Source organism: Gossypium raimondii, chromosome 3 (genome assembly GCF_025698545.1).
Source record: "Gossypium raimondii isolate GPD5lz chromosome 3, ASM2569854v1, whole genome shotgun sequence".
Lineage (NCBI taxonomy): Eukaryota > Viridiplantae > Streptophyta > Magnoliopsida > Malvales > Malvaceae > Gossypium > Gossypium raimondii.
This window is the reverse complement of record NC_068567.1, coordinates 25,166,471-25,182,073: the sequence shown is the minus strand read 5'-3', so window position 1 is coordinate 25,182,073 and position 15,603 is coordinate 25,166,471. Positions and strand designations below refer to the sequence as shown.

The 15,603-nt window shown below is 35.2% G+C and overlaps 1 protein-coding gene across 1 annotated transcript; it reads left to right on the top strand.

Annotated features, from left to right (window-relative positions):
* The first annotated feature begins 1,238 nt into the window (after positions 1-1,238).
* Positions 1,239-4,273, top strand: LOC105795771 (uncharacterized). Its single transcript, XM_012625429.1, has 9 exons — positions 1,239-1,281; positions 1,398-1,557; positions 1,614-1,680; positions 1,731-1,970; positions 2,070-2,172; positions 2,513-3,016; positions 3,396-3,712; positions 3,833-4,060; positions 4,175-4,273. The coding sequence occupies exons 1-9, from the start codon at positions 1,239-1,241 to the stop codon at positions 4,271-4,273; spliced, it is 1,761 nt and encodes a 586-aa protein (XP_012480883.1).
* Positions 4,274-15,603: the final 11,330 nt, after the last annotated feature.

Here is a 15,603-nt window from a genome sequence, read left to right as displayed (position 1 = left end):
TAGTAGACAAGAGTTGTAATAAATGACTGTGTTAGACTGTGTTGTGTTAGGTAATGCCTCGTAATCCTAATTCGGTGATGGATTCGGGCTAGGGGTGTTACATGGAGGAAGTGTTCTGTATGGCGACCATCGCCTATATTCTGGCAGCTTGGCTGCACATTATCTGATATGTGTCGTAATGACACGATATGGTGTGTAAGGATGGGTGGGTGTTTCTAACCCCACATGGTGTGATGGGATGGTCAGAGTTGGTGTGTAAAGGATGGGGGTAGGATTCTGTATATCTATTTTGCATATCTGGTTCTATTATCTGAATCTATAAAGGACTGAAGTCCGAATCTGAATCTGACTGTGTATGTGATATCTATATGAATAACATGTCTATTTCTGTTGGGTTACACACTAAATTTACGAAAACTCACGTTTTTTTGTTTGTTCTGTTCAGGTAATCCACAGACTTAGGCAGACCGGTGTGACAGAGCCTTACAGTGACCACGAGTTCGTAAATTATTTAAGTTTATGGTTTTTATTTTAATTTAAGGATTATTTCTTGAGTTTTATAATAATTGGACTCTCTGGAGTATTTGGTTTAATTTTGGGATTTGGATTTTCGTTTTAACATTTTATTTGCGACGGATATCTAAAACCATGGTTTTTACAAAAATAAAGGTTTTTCAAAATTACGAGCGAGATTTTCAAAAACATTGTTTTCTATAACTTTCGCTGTAAATCACGTTTTGGCAAATTCATTAATTAAATGATGTTTTTGACAATAGATATAAGCGAATATGAATTATAAAGCTGGAATGATTTATCGTATCGACTTTGTTTTCAAAACCCTTCTTTGTGACATCTCCAGATTTGGCCATAACGTCTAGGCTGGGTTTGGGGTGTTACATTTAGTGGTATTAGAGCCATGTTGCAAAACTCGAGATGTGAAATTTTGGGTTCGAAAATTGTGTTTCAAAAAGAACTGATTTTTAAATAATTTGGATAATTTTGAGAAAGCATGTGGTACACCGAGTCTCCGGTGCCGATCCTGTAAGTTTTTCTGAACTTATATAGAATATCCTGAAAACACTATAGTTAGTACTTTCTGAAACTGTACTGAAATAGTTAGAGATTGAAACCTCTGAAAACATATCTGTCTTCTGATAATTTACACATAAAATATCTGCTAATAAATATTGAAACTGATGTATAAAATTTTATAATGTAGATAAAATTTGAAATTTGCAATGAGCACTCGTGGAACTTGCGATCGTGGTATTCGTGGGTATGGTAGAGGCCGTAGAGGGCTCGAGCGGTGTCTTCCTCTCTGGGCAGTGTGCCAAATTTAGACGCAAGTGAGACATCGGTTTTGCCTGCTACTGAGACTGGGTCTTAAAGCCCTTCAGTTGGGGACGACGTATTATCCCAAGCCATGTTGAGGGTATTAGAGAGGGTCGCTGAACCCCATTCTAGATTTGGTGGCCGTAGGTCAGTAACTAAACGACTCCAGTCCAATGGTGCTGAGCTGTTTAGGGGTGGCACTGGAGTCGCCCCTATTGTGGTCGAGTATTGGTTGGAGGCCACTTAGAGGATCATGAACGACAGATTGTACTCCTGAACAGAAACTTAAAGGTACAGCCTCTTTGCTTCGCGACGAGGCATATCAGTGGTGGTTATCGATTGAGGAGGGTACTCAGTCGGATTGTCTGAATTAGGACTTCTTTAAGACTGCTTTCCAGGGGAGGTATGTGAGGGCGAGCTATGTGGATGCTCGTAGGCGTGAGTTCATGAATCTCACGCAAGGTGATAGATCAGTGGTCGAGTATGAGGCCGAGTTTCTGAGATTGAACCGTTACGCTCGAGGCATGGTGACATTTGAGTGTGAGAAATGCGTTTGCTTTGAGGATAGCTTGAGGGATAATTTGAGGGTACTGATTACTCCACAGAGGGAGCGAGAGTTCACGGTTTTGGTAGATAAGGTGTAGATCGTCGAAGAGGTTAAGCGCATAGAGCGCCAGAATAGGGACTGAGAGAGAGGCAAGAATAAGAAGTATTCAGAGCCCTCTAATTCTATTCAGAGGCCTAAGAAACGGGCCAGATCTGATGGGCCTGTTAGAGTAGGGGTTCTTGTTGCTTCTACTGGGATTCAACCATGTAGTGATTATGGTAGACGTCATCCGGGTGAGTGTTGGAGGAGGTTAGGGCTTGTTTGAGGTGTGGATCCTTGGAGCATCGTATTAGAGAGTGCCGACAACAGGCTAATCAGATGCAAGCTTCAGGACCGGGTTCTGTACAGCCCCAAAGGGAAGTTTAGTAGTCACCTAGGGCTCGTGGACTGACTAGGGTTGGTAATAGTATGGGCCGAAGACAGAGAGCACCAGGCAGATGTGCTAATCAGACTGAGGTGAGGTAGCCTGCACTATTTATGTTGTTTGACGCTGAGAGGATAGAGATGCTCCTGATGTTATCACCGGTACAATCTTTACTTTTGATGTACCTTATACTGCTCTGATAAACATAGGTTGTACACACTCCTATGTAGCTAGTACTGTTTCCAAAAACCTAAGGATTTCTGTTGAGAGCACTTCTAGTGAAATTATTGTACTGAGTCCGTTGGGGCAGTTTGTTCGAGTTCATAGACTTTATAGGAATGTTCTGTTAGTAGTGCAAGGGGTTGTATTTCTGGCAAATCTATTGGAGTTATTGTTTGCGGAGTTCGACTTAATTTTGGGTATGGATTGGTTGGTTGAGCACCGAGTTAGCTTAGATTGTGTGAGTAAGAGGGTTGTTCTGAGGACTAAGGATGATAAGGAGGTGGTTGTGATCAGTGAGCGTCGAGATTATCTGTCTAACGTGATCTTCGCTCTTGTGGTTGAGAAATTGGTTCGAAAAGGGTGTGAGACGTATATGGCTTTCGTCAGTGTTTTAGTTTCAGGGGACTTTTCTATCGGAGATATTAGAACAGTGAGGGATTTTTTGGATGTTTTTCCTGAGGAGTTACCAGGTTTACCTCTAAATCGGGAAGGTGAGTTTGCCATTGAGCTTCTACTGGGTACAGCTCCTGTGTGCATCGCTCCCTACTGAATGGCACCGAAGGAGCTTATAGAGCTTAAGGCTTAACTTCAAGAGCTTCTGGATCATGGTTTCATTCGCCCTAGTGTGTCTCCATGGGGGGCACCGATTCTAGTTGTAAAGAAAAAGGATGGCATCATGAGGATGTGCATCGATTATCGACAGTTGAATAAATTGACTGTGAAGAATAAATATCCACTTCCGAGGATAGACGATTTGTTCAGTGTTATCGAAAATAGATCTTTGATTTGGGTATCATCAACTTAAGGTTAAGGAAGTTGATGTTCATAAGACCTTATTTAGGACTCGTTATGGACATTATGTGTTTCTAGTTATGCCTTTTGGTCTGATGAATACTCCGGCTGCATTCATGGATCTGATCAATATAGCCTTTCAGCCATATCTGGATCATTTCGTCGTGGTCTTCATCGACAATATTCTAGTTTACTCTAAGACCAAGGATGAGCATGATGAACATCTTAGAGTAGTGTTTCATATACTCCGAGAGAAACAACTCTATGCTAAGTTGAACAAGTATGAGTTCTGGTTGCGAGAGGTAACTTTTTTAGGGCACGTGGTTTTTGCTGAGGGGATCCGAGTTGATCCGAGAAAGATTGACGCTATGCTTGATTGGAAACAACCTAAGAATGTATCTAAAAGTCGTGGTTTTTTGGGTCTTGCGGGTTATTATCGATGGTGTATCAAGGGGTTTTCTCTGATTGCAGCTCTTTTGACTAAGCTTCCGCACAAGGGAGTTCTTTTTTTCTAGGCTGATGTTCAACAATCAAGTTTCGAGAAGCTCAAGGCTGTTCTGACTCAGGCCCCTATTCTGATACAGCCTGGATCTGGTAAAAAATTTGTGGTATACATTGATGCGTCACACATCGATTTGGGATGCATACTGATGCAAGATGGTAAGGTTGTGGCTTATGCATCCCGTAAGCTTAAGACACATGCGGGGAATTATCCGACGCATGATCTCAAGCTAGCTGCTGTGGTTTTTGCGTTAAAGATCTGGAGGCACTATCTGTATGGTGAGAGATGTATCATCTACACCGATCACAAGAGCCTCAAATACCTTCTTACTCAGAAGGAGTTGAATCTTATACAGCGCCGCTGGATTGAGCTGCTCAAAGATTATGACGGCATGATAGAGTATCATCCTGGTAAGGCCAATGTGGTGGCCGATCCCTCAGTCGTAGAGCGATGACTGATTTGAGAGCGATGTTCACTCGTCTTAGTCTTTTTGATGATAAAGGTCTATTAGCCGAGTTGCAAGTTAAGTCGACTTCGATTGATCATATTCGGTATAAGCAGTTAGGGGATGAGTCTCTAAGTTTGCAGTTTCATCAGATTGAGAGTGGTAGTACTTTTGATTTTTGACTGAATAAGGATGGAGTTTTGTGTTTTCAAGGTCAAATTTGTGTGCCAAATGATTCTGATCTGAGGTAGTCGATTTTGAGGGAGGCGCATAGTAGCCCTTATGCTATGTATCCCGGTGGTAATAAAATGTATCGTGATCTTCGTGAACTATACTGGTGGTCGGGTTTGAAATGTGAGGTTACAGATTTTGTTGCTCGTTGTCCGATGTGCCGGCAGGTTAAGGCTGAGCACCAATTGCCTTTAGGTTTGCTGCAACCCGTTAAGATTCCTATATGGAAGTGGGAAAGGGTGACGATGGACTTTGTTAGTGGGTTGCTCTTGACACCCACTAAGAAGGATTCTGTTTGGGTCATCGTGGATAGATTGACAAAGTCCACTCATTTTATTCTGGTTTGAACGGACTACTCCCTGCGAAAGTTAGCGAACCTTTATGTTTCTGAGATTGTAAGACTGCATTGGGTTTTTATTTCGATAATTTCTGACAGGGATCCTCGCTTCACTTCTCGGTTCTGGAAGAAATTGCATGAGGCTCTGGGTTTGAGATTGGACTAGTGCGTTCTATCCTCAGACCGATGGTCAATCTAAGAGGGCGATTCAGATATTAGAGGATATGCTTCGGAGTTGTGTAATAGATTTCTGAGGTAGTTGAGAGGATTTTCTGTCGCTAGCTGAGTTCCCCTACAACAACAGTTTCCAGTCTAGCATCTAGATGGCACTTTACGAGGCTTTGTATGGTCGTAAGTGTCGTACTCCGCTATGTTGGACTAGTTGGGTGAGCGTCAGATTTTGGGTCCTGAGTTGGTTTTCGATACTGAAGATAAAGTTAGACTGATTCGGGATCGTCTGAAGGCAGCTTCTAATAGACAAAAGTCTTATGTAAATCTGAAGAGGAGAGATATTGAGTACTCTGTGGGTGACTTCGTGTTTGTTAGGGTTTCTCTGTGGAAAAAATTTCTGAGATTCGGTCGTAAGGGCAAGTTGAGCCCTAGGTTCATTGGGCCGTATCGAATTCTAAAGTGTGTGGGACCGGTCGCTTATCAGTTGGAGCTACCTCTAGAGTTAGACTGTATCCATGATGTGTTTCACATCTCTATGTTGAGGCAATATCGATCTGATCCATCTCACGTTGTCTCTATTGAGCAGATCGATGTTAGACCAGATTTGACTTTTGTGGAAGAGCCAGTTCAGATTTTGGATCGAGATGTTAAGGTTCTGAGGAGGAAGTCCATTCTGTTTGTAAAAGGTTCGGTGGCAGAGTCATGGTACGGAGGAAGCCACGTGGAAACCTGAGGACTCAATGTGTCAGCAATATCCTCATCTAATCGGATTAGGTAAATTTTGAGGTCAAAATTTATTTTAGTTGGGTAGAGTTGTAACGCCCCACTTAATTTATTTCTATTTTTGTAAATTTTGACACAGAATATGTATCTGGTTCAGTGATTAAGTGTTCTGGGTGTGTGTGTGAGGTATTGGGTTCAAGTCTCACTCTTTGGAAAATTTTGTTATTTTAGAATCCAAACTTTACCTTTCTTAAGTCGCTTATATAAAATTGTCTGTTAATTTGTATCATAATAAGCTTGCTGGTTTGAGTGGTAAGAGAGTTAGTGTGTTAGAGGTCCAGTGTTTGAGTCCCTGCGTGAGCGTGAATGTTATTTTTTTTACTCGGTTGCATGGTAGAGTTTCGATGGTTTTGGGATTCTGAGGTAGTTGAGGTTGAGTGGTTAGTGGGGGAGTTAGGATTTGATAACATATTTTATTTTATGTTCCTTTTTCAAAATTTTCTCTCTTTTCCAAAAATTCCCAAAAGAATCTGACGTTAATTTTTTCTTTTTATTCCCTACCACTTTCTCCTTCCTTTTTCTTTCATGTAATTTTGCTTTTTATTTTTCTGTCTGCTGCCGTATTTTCGTATTACGATATTTCGAGTTCATTATGCGTTTCTGGTAAGTGCGGTAAGTGTGATTATTGTTTTGGTTAGTGAATCGTTGGTTAATAGGGTTCGTTTGGTGCTTAGGAGAAGATCAAGGGGATGGGGGATTCCAATCGGCGCTTTAATTATGCGAAATCACCGTTACTTGTTCGAAGGTAAGGGTTTTGGTGGATTAAAGGGTTGTCTATTTCGATATACTTCAGTTTAGTAACGATTTAAGCGATAAATTCAGTGATTTATTGGTCAATTTTAGGTACTTTGTGGCTTGGAGGTGTTTTTGTATCAAAACCGAACCAGGTGTGTTCCCAAAACGTAGAGAATAGAGCTTGGCGAAAGCCAAAAAACCATATTGTTGACGCCACACGGGAGTGTGCTTGGCTGTGGGTTGGCCGTGTATAAGACACAACCATGTGTTTGACGAGGGTATGGCCGTGTGCAAGACACGACCGTGTGGTGGTGTGGGTGTGGCTATGTGGGCCACACGGGCTAGGCCAAATTGGGCATATGGGCCCACACAGGCATGCCACACAGGCCTGTGGGTTTTGGGTCAGGCTGTGTGGGCCACACGGCATGTGGGCCCACACAGGCAAGCCATAAGGGCATGTGGGCCCATAATTCTAAAATTTTCCCTAGGGTCGTACAGTTCATTCCGATTGACTGTGGGCCTACCATAGGGTCGGTAAGGGCTAACCAAACCCTAAAATTTAGCGATATGATATTGTGATATTCAACTCTGAATACGACACTGTTATGCATGTCTGATTATTATGTTAATTATATATATGACATCTTTATATGAGCATGTTATGCTTGGGATTACTGTATCTTTTATATTTGTATATGTGACTAGGGTGGGTTTTGTATATGTGGAGGAAGTGTTCTGTATGGCGACCATCGCCTATATTCTGGCAGCTTGGCTGCACATTATCTGATATGTGTCATAATGACACGATATGGTGTGTAGGGATGGGTAGGTGTTTCTAACCCTACATGGTGTGATGGGATGGTCGGAGTTGGTGTGTAAAGGATGGGGGTAGGATTCTGTATATCTGTTCTGCATATCTAATTCTGTTATCTAAATTTGTAAAAGACTTAAGTCTGAATCTGAATCTGTAAAGGACTTAAGACCGAATCTGAATCTGACTGTGTATGTGATATCTGTATGAATAACATGTCTATTTTTGTTGGGTTACACACTGAGTTTACGAAACCTCACATTTGTTTGTTTGTTCTGTTCAGGTAATCCACAGACTTAGGCGGACTGGTGTGACAGGGCCTCACAGTGACCACGAGTTTGTAAATTATTTAAGTTTATGGTTTTTATTTTAATTTAAGGATTATTTATGGAGTTTTGTAATAATAGGACTCTCCGGACTATTTGGTTTAAGTTTGGGATTTGAATTTTCGTTTTAACATTTTATTTGCGATGGATATCTAAAACCATGGTTTTTACGAAAACAAAGGTTTTTGAAAATTATGAGTGGGATTTTCAAAAGCAACATTTTCTATAACTTCCGCTATAAATCACATTTTGACAAATTAATTAATTAAATGATACTTTTAACAATAGATGTAAACGAGTATGAGTTATAAAGCTGGAATGATTTATCGTATCGATTTTGTTTTCAAAATCCTTTTTTGTGACATCTTCAGATTCGGCCATAATGTCTAGGCCGAGTTTGGGGTGTCACATGTCAAATGTGTGTATTTATAAACGATTACATCCAAAATTAATTATTAACCTTATTTCATATAGCATGTAGATAAGTTAAAACGTAAGTAGAAAATTAAAGGAAACCTTATTTCAGATAGCATTTTTTTACATGAATGTTTTTTTTTATCTACATGAAAGCAAAAAGTTTTAAAAGAAAAACCCCAAAGTTGGAGAGCCTGAAAACAAAATGAAAAAAGCTTTTAACGATTGGCTTCTTTGGTTCGTAAAATCTTGTTCGGCGAAAGCAGTGAATGCCAAGAATGACCATAGTTGAAATCAAAATAGATGGAATATGGTTTTTTTTTTTAGTCTGAGTATGGGAGAAACTTAAAGGGAAATTTCGTTTTCTTTTCTTTAAATATAGTGGTGAGATTTTGAAATGAAAGATATGGAGAGAAAATTTGTGCTTGCATGTTTCGTGATTGGTATTCATGATGAGGATAGGAAATGATCAAGTGTTTGAGAGAAAATAGGAAAAGGTAGAAAGTTTAGCACTAGGAGCAGAGGTATTTGTGGGTTGAGTGGCTGGTCCAGCCTAATCGACTCAACTTGTTTTAGGTTGGGCTTAACCTAGATTGTTTAGCTCTATTAACTTGGTCCAACTTGTTTTATTGTTTCAAAATAGTAAATCATATAAAAAAATTTTATTTCAATATTTATACATTTTGTAATTAAATTTAAATAAAACAGGTAATTTGAATGAGTTGAACTTAGGTTGGAGCCTAAAGAATTTTTTGAAACCCAACATCTTTTGCTCTAAGGTTGCTAGAATCAAATTGGATACAATTGAGAATCAATTAAAGTATCAGTTCAGAGAAGGGTATTAAATCGTTTGACCTAAGAAACAGTTGAACCGGTTAAATTGAATTTTTAATATTTCTTATTTTTTATGAATTTTTTTAATTAATTATTTAATCAAACAGAATGAACCAACCACTTTAATCAACAAATTGATAAACTGACATATTTAACTATCGATTCAATTCTGGAAACTTTACCAATAAATACGTCTTGTTGGGAAAAATGAATAAGGTTTTTAAACCATTTAAAAAATTAAGGGTTATAAAGAAGCCGCATAAAGAGCTTTAAAGGGCATTTGTGAACATAAATCCTTCCATCTTTGTCTCGTGTATAAATAGGTCCTTGATTCAGTTCTTAATTCAAGTAAATTACATCTCTTAATTTTAAATCTTAAGTTGTGGTTTATTGACCGGGTCTTCATCTATCTCAAAAATAGCCCGAGTTCGAAACATCGTTATACTAAAAAAAAGAGTCCCTTGATTTTATTTAGTTTGATCCTTCAAGAGTGCATAATATATGAAACTCGGTCTTTAATAATTCTGGGATTTTGTCCAGACTGAACCCCACGCAAAGCTTCGTTTTTGAGATTTAAATTTGGTATAATGAGGTCCCGGTCCTTGCTCTATAGTCGGATGTTTTAGTTGAAATCTTCACATATGGATAAGTTGTAGTAAAAGTTTGCATGAAGTTATTGTTATTAATATTTGAATATCATAAAAGAATATGATAATTTGTTGTACTAATAGGTTCCTTTTAGAATGTATGATTAGTTATTTTCCAAAGGGTCATGAATGTTGGACTCTTTAGATCAATAACCTACACCAATGTATCGAGGAGATCCATTTTCAACGTTATGATTTATTTTCATAAAGGTTTGAGATTGTTGGATTCTAGATTGAAAACCTATACGAACATACCAAAACAACTATTTTTCAATATTATGGTGAAATCATTTTCAAGAATGTTTGGCTCTAAGTTACTTACCTACGCCAACCTTTCTTTCTTTCTTTTTTCTATGTCTCAAAATAAAAACAAATTCATTGAAGACTCTAGTTTTAAAAAATGGAGTCAAATGATGTAGAAAATATAAGTTGGAGATAAAACCTTAAAATGTAACGGCCTTTTTATGATTCAACCATTCAACTTAAAATTAGGTCGAGTGTGTTCTTTTTATGATCTTGTTTAAATAATTATAATTTGAAGGCGAGTAATGACAATTAGCCAATTATACTTAATAATGAATTTAAGGCTAACTTATCACCACATTATGACGGGGACCATCCATGTATTTGCAAGAGAGGCAACCATGAGGGAACTTTTGGAGTGAAGTTGTCAAAATTACAGATTTTGGTAACTATATTAGTACAATTACAAGATTAAATTAATTTTCTAAAATTAAATTGCATGTTTCAGGGTTGACAAGTGCCCTGTAAGGGTATACTAAAATATTAGAAAAAAGTATTTTAAATAAAATGAAACACATGACAATTTTTAAAGTTATGTGTGAAATAGAAAAAGTACACTATCAATGTATCAAATACTAGCCCTTAATATAACACTCAAAATAAATATAATTATTCTAAGGAAAATAAACTATAAGAAATTACTTTAGATATGAGTAAACATTCAATAAATAATAAATAACTCAAAATTCTTACACGTTGAATCATTATCAGTATGTATATTAGAAGTATAATGGCAATATGCAATTTTTACTTTCACATTGTTTTTAGTAAATAAGATAAAATGATGTGTACACTAATTATTTTATTAATAATAGTAGTTGAAGTAACATATTAAAATTTACTTTAGATATAATTCTAGCGAAGTAAAAATTGTATTGAGCCACTTATAACAATAAAATAAATTAAAAAAATTCTCCATCAAATATAAATTTTATCTTAAATAGACAACTCAATAAATTTTACACATTAAATATTTTTATGAACCATTATCAATATTTTTATTATTATGGACTTATATAATCTAGCCATGCATGTAATATTTTACTATCATATTTTTCAATAAATATGATAAAATATTATTAATATAATGTTTAAACTAAAAACTAAAATAATTAAAATAATAATATTCAGAATTACTTTAGATATAACTACCAACAAAATATTACTTAACACTTACAACATACAACATACAAATTATTATATTGAAGAGAAGAGCTTATTGATACATGCTCCTTTTTTAAATATTATACAAATATAATTTTAGAATATTTGACTTATATTTTAATATCATTGCTTGCATTAATTATATAAAATTAGCATATTTTACTAAAAATAAATGCATTAATGCAGGTTAGGTTACGTAAAAAAGTTAAATTTATATATATATATATATATATATATTAAAATTGAAAATCCCAGAATAGACATTTTCACCACCACATGGAGCTCACATTTGGGTAAGTGTCCTTTATGTTAATAAATTTTCATGTGATGTAGTTGTAAATTGAGCTGGAAAGTAGAAGACACATGAAGGTCCGACTGATGGATGAAATCACCTAGGCTTTTTTATATAAAATTAATCTGTCACATCTCATCTGAATGATTGACAGTAATTAATTTGTATCAATGACTTTGCTTCTAAGAGATTATCTCAGATCTGGTACCTGCTTCCCAATCAATCTCTATATTTATATTAGTCCAGGTGAGGTTGGTTCCTAATCAATTGAAGTCCAACCTGGAAAATCTTAAATTTACAAAATTTTGCATGCAAATAAATTAAGCAAGGTGGGCAGTAAAAATTAAAATAAATAAAGATTCAGGATCCTTTTAAGCTCTAGATCCAACTCTTTCTATCAATAATTGATGCCACGTGACACTATGGGATTAAGATTCTTTCTCTCTCTTTTAATTTTATTCAGAGTACATTAAAAAACTCATTATAATTAATATTTGAATATTTTATCTCAATTTAATATATAATGAATTAAACTTAATAAATATTGATTTTTAAAAAAGTTAATATAATAATCTAATATTGAACATTTTAAAGAAAGAAATCATGCATAATATGTGGCATGATGAAATTTTATGTTGCCACTTATCAAAATATAGGTCTCTTTCCGGTTGTTTTAGAGGTTTTGGGTTATAAATATAAAATATAAGATAGATTAAAGGTTTTAGAGGTTTTAGAGTTATTATTCATTTGGATTGAAATGACTCAAAGGCTAAAGTGCTAAAAACCCTTTCCATCAATTAAATTAAATCATAATATCTAAGCTAATTAAATTTTTTATTTTCTAAGTTTATTTTATGGTGGTTGTTGAGGTTCTAACTTACATTCTTCTTTGAAAGTAAAACGTCTCTTATCATTACACACAACATTTGTTAATTAATTTTAAATATTTTAATTATGAAAAGTAAATCTTGTAAATATAAAAGCAATGGGTAAAAACCTAAAAAGAATTAAGTCATATGATAACAATGAGGGTCTTAGCAGAATCGTACACTTTTGGAGTAAAATGCAACAAAATTGATAGTTTAGGTGCAATTTTAACCAAAAGTTAAGTACTAATGTGAGAAAATAGATATTTTAAGGGTCAATTTGCTTATTAAATATTTTTAATGATAATTTGGTTTGAACCTAGGATTAATTGGAGAGGTTTTATTTCTAAAAGACCTCTTTGATCCTTATTAATTCAATATTGAGTAAATTGATCTCTAAAAATATAAAGTGAGTAACTAAAACAATTAATCAAAGTGTTCACTTTCCATCAATTTATCTTAATTTTGATTGATAAAATAACAAATTTAGCTTTCAATATTTATGCATTCATTAATTTGGTCTTTATTCTAAAAAATCAAAAATTTAATTCTCAAAATTTACACATCAAATCAAGTTGATTTGATTCTAAAAAATTATCTAAAAGTTTTAATTTTATAAAAATTCTTAAAATTTTAAAATTTATATAAATAAATTTAAAATAAAAATTAAAAATTCTCAAAATTTTTAAAAAGGTAAATGATTAATTACGTAATTTTCATGAGGGTATAAGTTTTCTTTGAAATTTCAAAATAGCGAAATATAGACAAAACTTTAAAATCAATAATAATTTCATCAACATTATGAACCCCTAACAAACAAAACAAACAATTTAAACCAAAGCATCAACTATAATATTTTCATCTTGAAAAATGAACTAATGTAATTGTTAATGGGTTGGGTTATCTATTTAAATTTGAAGAATCCTAAAAAATTTGAGAGGGTTTGGACAAAAAATTTAGATCGAAAAAATGAGCTTAGATAAAAAAAATTAGGCCTGTTTAAAATATGGGACAGACCCAGGCTTGAACATTCAAGGCTTGAGCCCCAGCCGCTTTTAAGTTTGTGATATTTTAAAGTAGATCCCAATAAAATAAAAGCAATACTTGAATGGAGTCTGTCCAAAAATATTAATGAAGTTCTCAACTTTTGGGGTCTAGCATGCTATTACCGAAGGTTTGTGAAAGGCTTTTCAATGTTGGCAATTCCTCTTACTTGACTATTGAAAAAGAAAGAAAGGTTTGTATGGACTGAAGCTCCAGTTTTAGCAAAGCCAGAGTTTGGTGTTGAATATATTGTTTATGCTGATGCATCTCTAAATGGGTTGGGATTTGTTTTAATGTAGAATGGTAAGTTTATAGTTTATACATCGCGCCAACTTAAGCCTCACGAAAAGAACTATCCAACGCATTATTTGGAATTGACAACTCTAGTTTTGGAATTAAAACTTTGGAGACACTGTCTGTATAGACTAAAGTGCCATATGTTTTCTGATCACAAAAGTTTGATGTATTTGATGACTCAAAGGGATCTGAATTTGCGGTAAAGATAATGGTTCGAACTGCTGAAAGATTATGATCTAACTATTGAATACCATACAGGAAAGGAAAATGTTGTGGCTGATGCTCTGAGTAGTAAGGCAGTGGCAGCACTAGCTTCTCTTCGAGCAAAAGTAAGTATGATTGATGATGGATCATTGTTGGTAGAGTTAATTTTTAAGCCAACTTTTCTTTATCAGATTTTAGAAAAGCAGATGAAGGATGCACAGTGTGGTTTGTATAAGCAGCGGATGATGTAAACAACAAACTTCAATTTGGGTAAAGATGGTGAATTGCGATTCATAAGAAGGATGTATGTACTAGTTGGGAATGACTTAAGAAAAAATTGTTAAGAAAAGCTTATCAGGGACCTTTCTCACTCTATCCAAGAGGTATCAAGATGTATAGAGATTTGAAAAGTTCATACTGATGGCTTGGGATGGAAAGAGAAATTTCAGAATATGTTTTAACTTGTCTGACTTATTAAAGAGTTAAAAGAAAAACAACAAGTTCCTTTGGAGATACCAGAATGGAAATGGGATAGAATTACCATGGATTTTGTCTCAAGGCTACCTCTTAGTCTTTTCGAAAAAGAATTCAGTTTGGGTAATAGTGGATCGGCTTACTAAGTCTCTTAATTTTCTGCCAGTGCACACTATTTGTTCACTAGAAAAGTTAGTCGAGCTCTATATTTATGAGATATTGCACCTGCATGGAGTTCCATATACTATAATTTCAAACACAGATCCAAGGTTTAGTTTAAGATTCTGGAAGCAACTACAAGAATCATTGGGAACTAAGTTAAAATTCAGTATTTTGTTTTATCCGCAAATAGATGGTTAGTCTAAAAAAGTCATACAAGTCCTGAAAGATACATTAAGAAGATGTGTAATTGATTTCGGGCTGAACTGGGAAAGTTAGCTTCTTCTAGTTCAATTTGCATATACCAACTATCATGCCAGTCTAAAAATGTCTCATTTGAAGCTTTATATGGTAGAAGATATAGAACACCCACATGTTGGATAGAGCTTAGTGAAACAAAATTAGTAGGACCTAAGTTAGTGCGTGGAACAGAAGAAAAGGTCTCTATTATTCGTAATCATTTAAAGTTGCTCAAGATCTTCAGAAAGCCTATGATGATATGAAGAGGAAAGAAATTTCTTTTGAAGTGGGTGATAAAGTGTTTTTAAAAGTCTCTAATTAGAAGAAAATTATAAGATTTGGTCAAAAAGGAAGTTAAGTTCACGATTTGTAAGGTCTTATGAAGTTTTAGAGTATTTTGGAGCAGTAGCTTATAGATTGGCTTTACCTCTAGAATTGTCAAAGGTTTAAACTGTGTTTCATGTATCTATGTTGAGAAGATATAGATCAAATCTAGACCATGTTGTATAGGTTGAAGAATTAGAGGTAGAATGAAACACCCCGCCTAACGAAACCTTAGTGTTTGGATATTGTTTAGGTGAAGAAAGGCAGATGAGATAAGTTTCAAATAGGTATAGTGTTAGAACAAAACTAAGTATAAGAACCCTTTGAGTACACCTTTGGGTGATGTCCTGAAAGTTTGATATATAGTCTATAGGAATAAGGCTTAAGAGGATAGTTTTAAGTGTCCAACATTAGGATTGAATTAAGTAATAAGTTACTTTTTGAGTACGACAATGACGCTCTGGTCTTGAGAATTTTTAAGGAATGAAGCCTATGGTTAACCTTTGGGAAAACTAAGTATGATGAATCAAGAATAGTGTTAAGGGTATATGTATATGAATAAGGTGCCTAGTTATAAAATCGTACGATAAGCTAAGTAGTGTTTGCCCAAAAAGAGCTATTCTGGCATAGATAGTAGGCGAACTGAGAGTGTTTTGTTTATACAACACTCTGTAATAAGAACA

Excerpts from the sequence above, each read along its gene's own strand:
- LOC105795771 (XM_012625429.1), top strand. The coding sequence starts at position 1,239 with ATGAGCACTCGTGGAACTTGCGATCGTGGTATTCGTGGGTATG. Across the intron at positions 1,282-1,397 it reads TCGTGGTATTCGTGGGTATG|TTGGGGACGACGTATTATCC; the intron begins GTAGAGGCCGTA and ends AAAGCCCTTCAG. Across the intron at positions 1,971-2,069 it reads TCACGGTTTTGGTAGATAAG|AGGCCTAAGAAACGGGCCAG; the intron begins GTGTAGATCGTC and ends AATTCTATTCAG.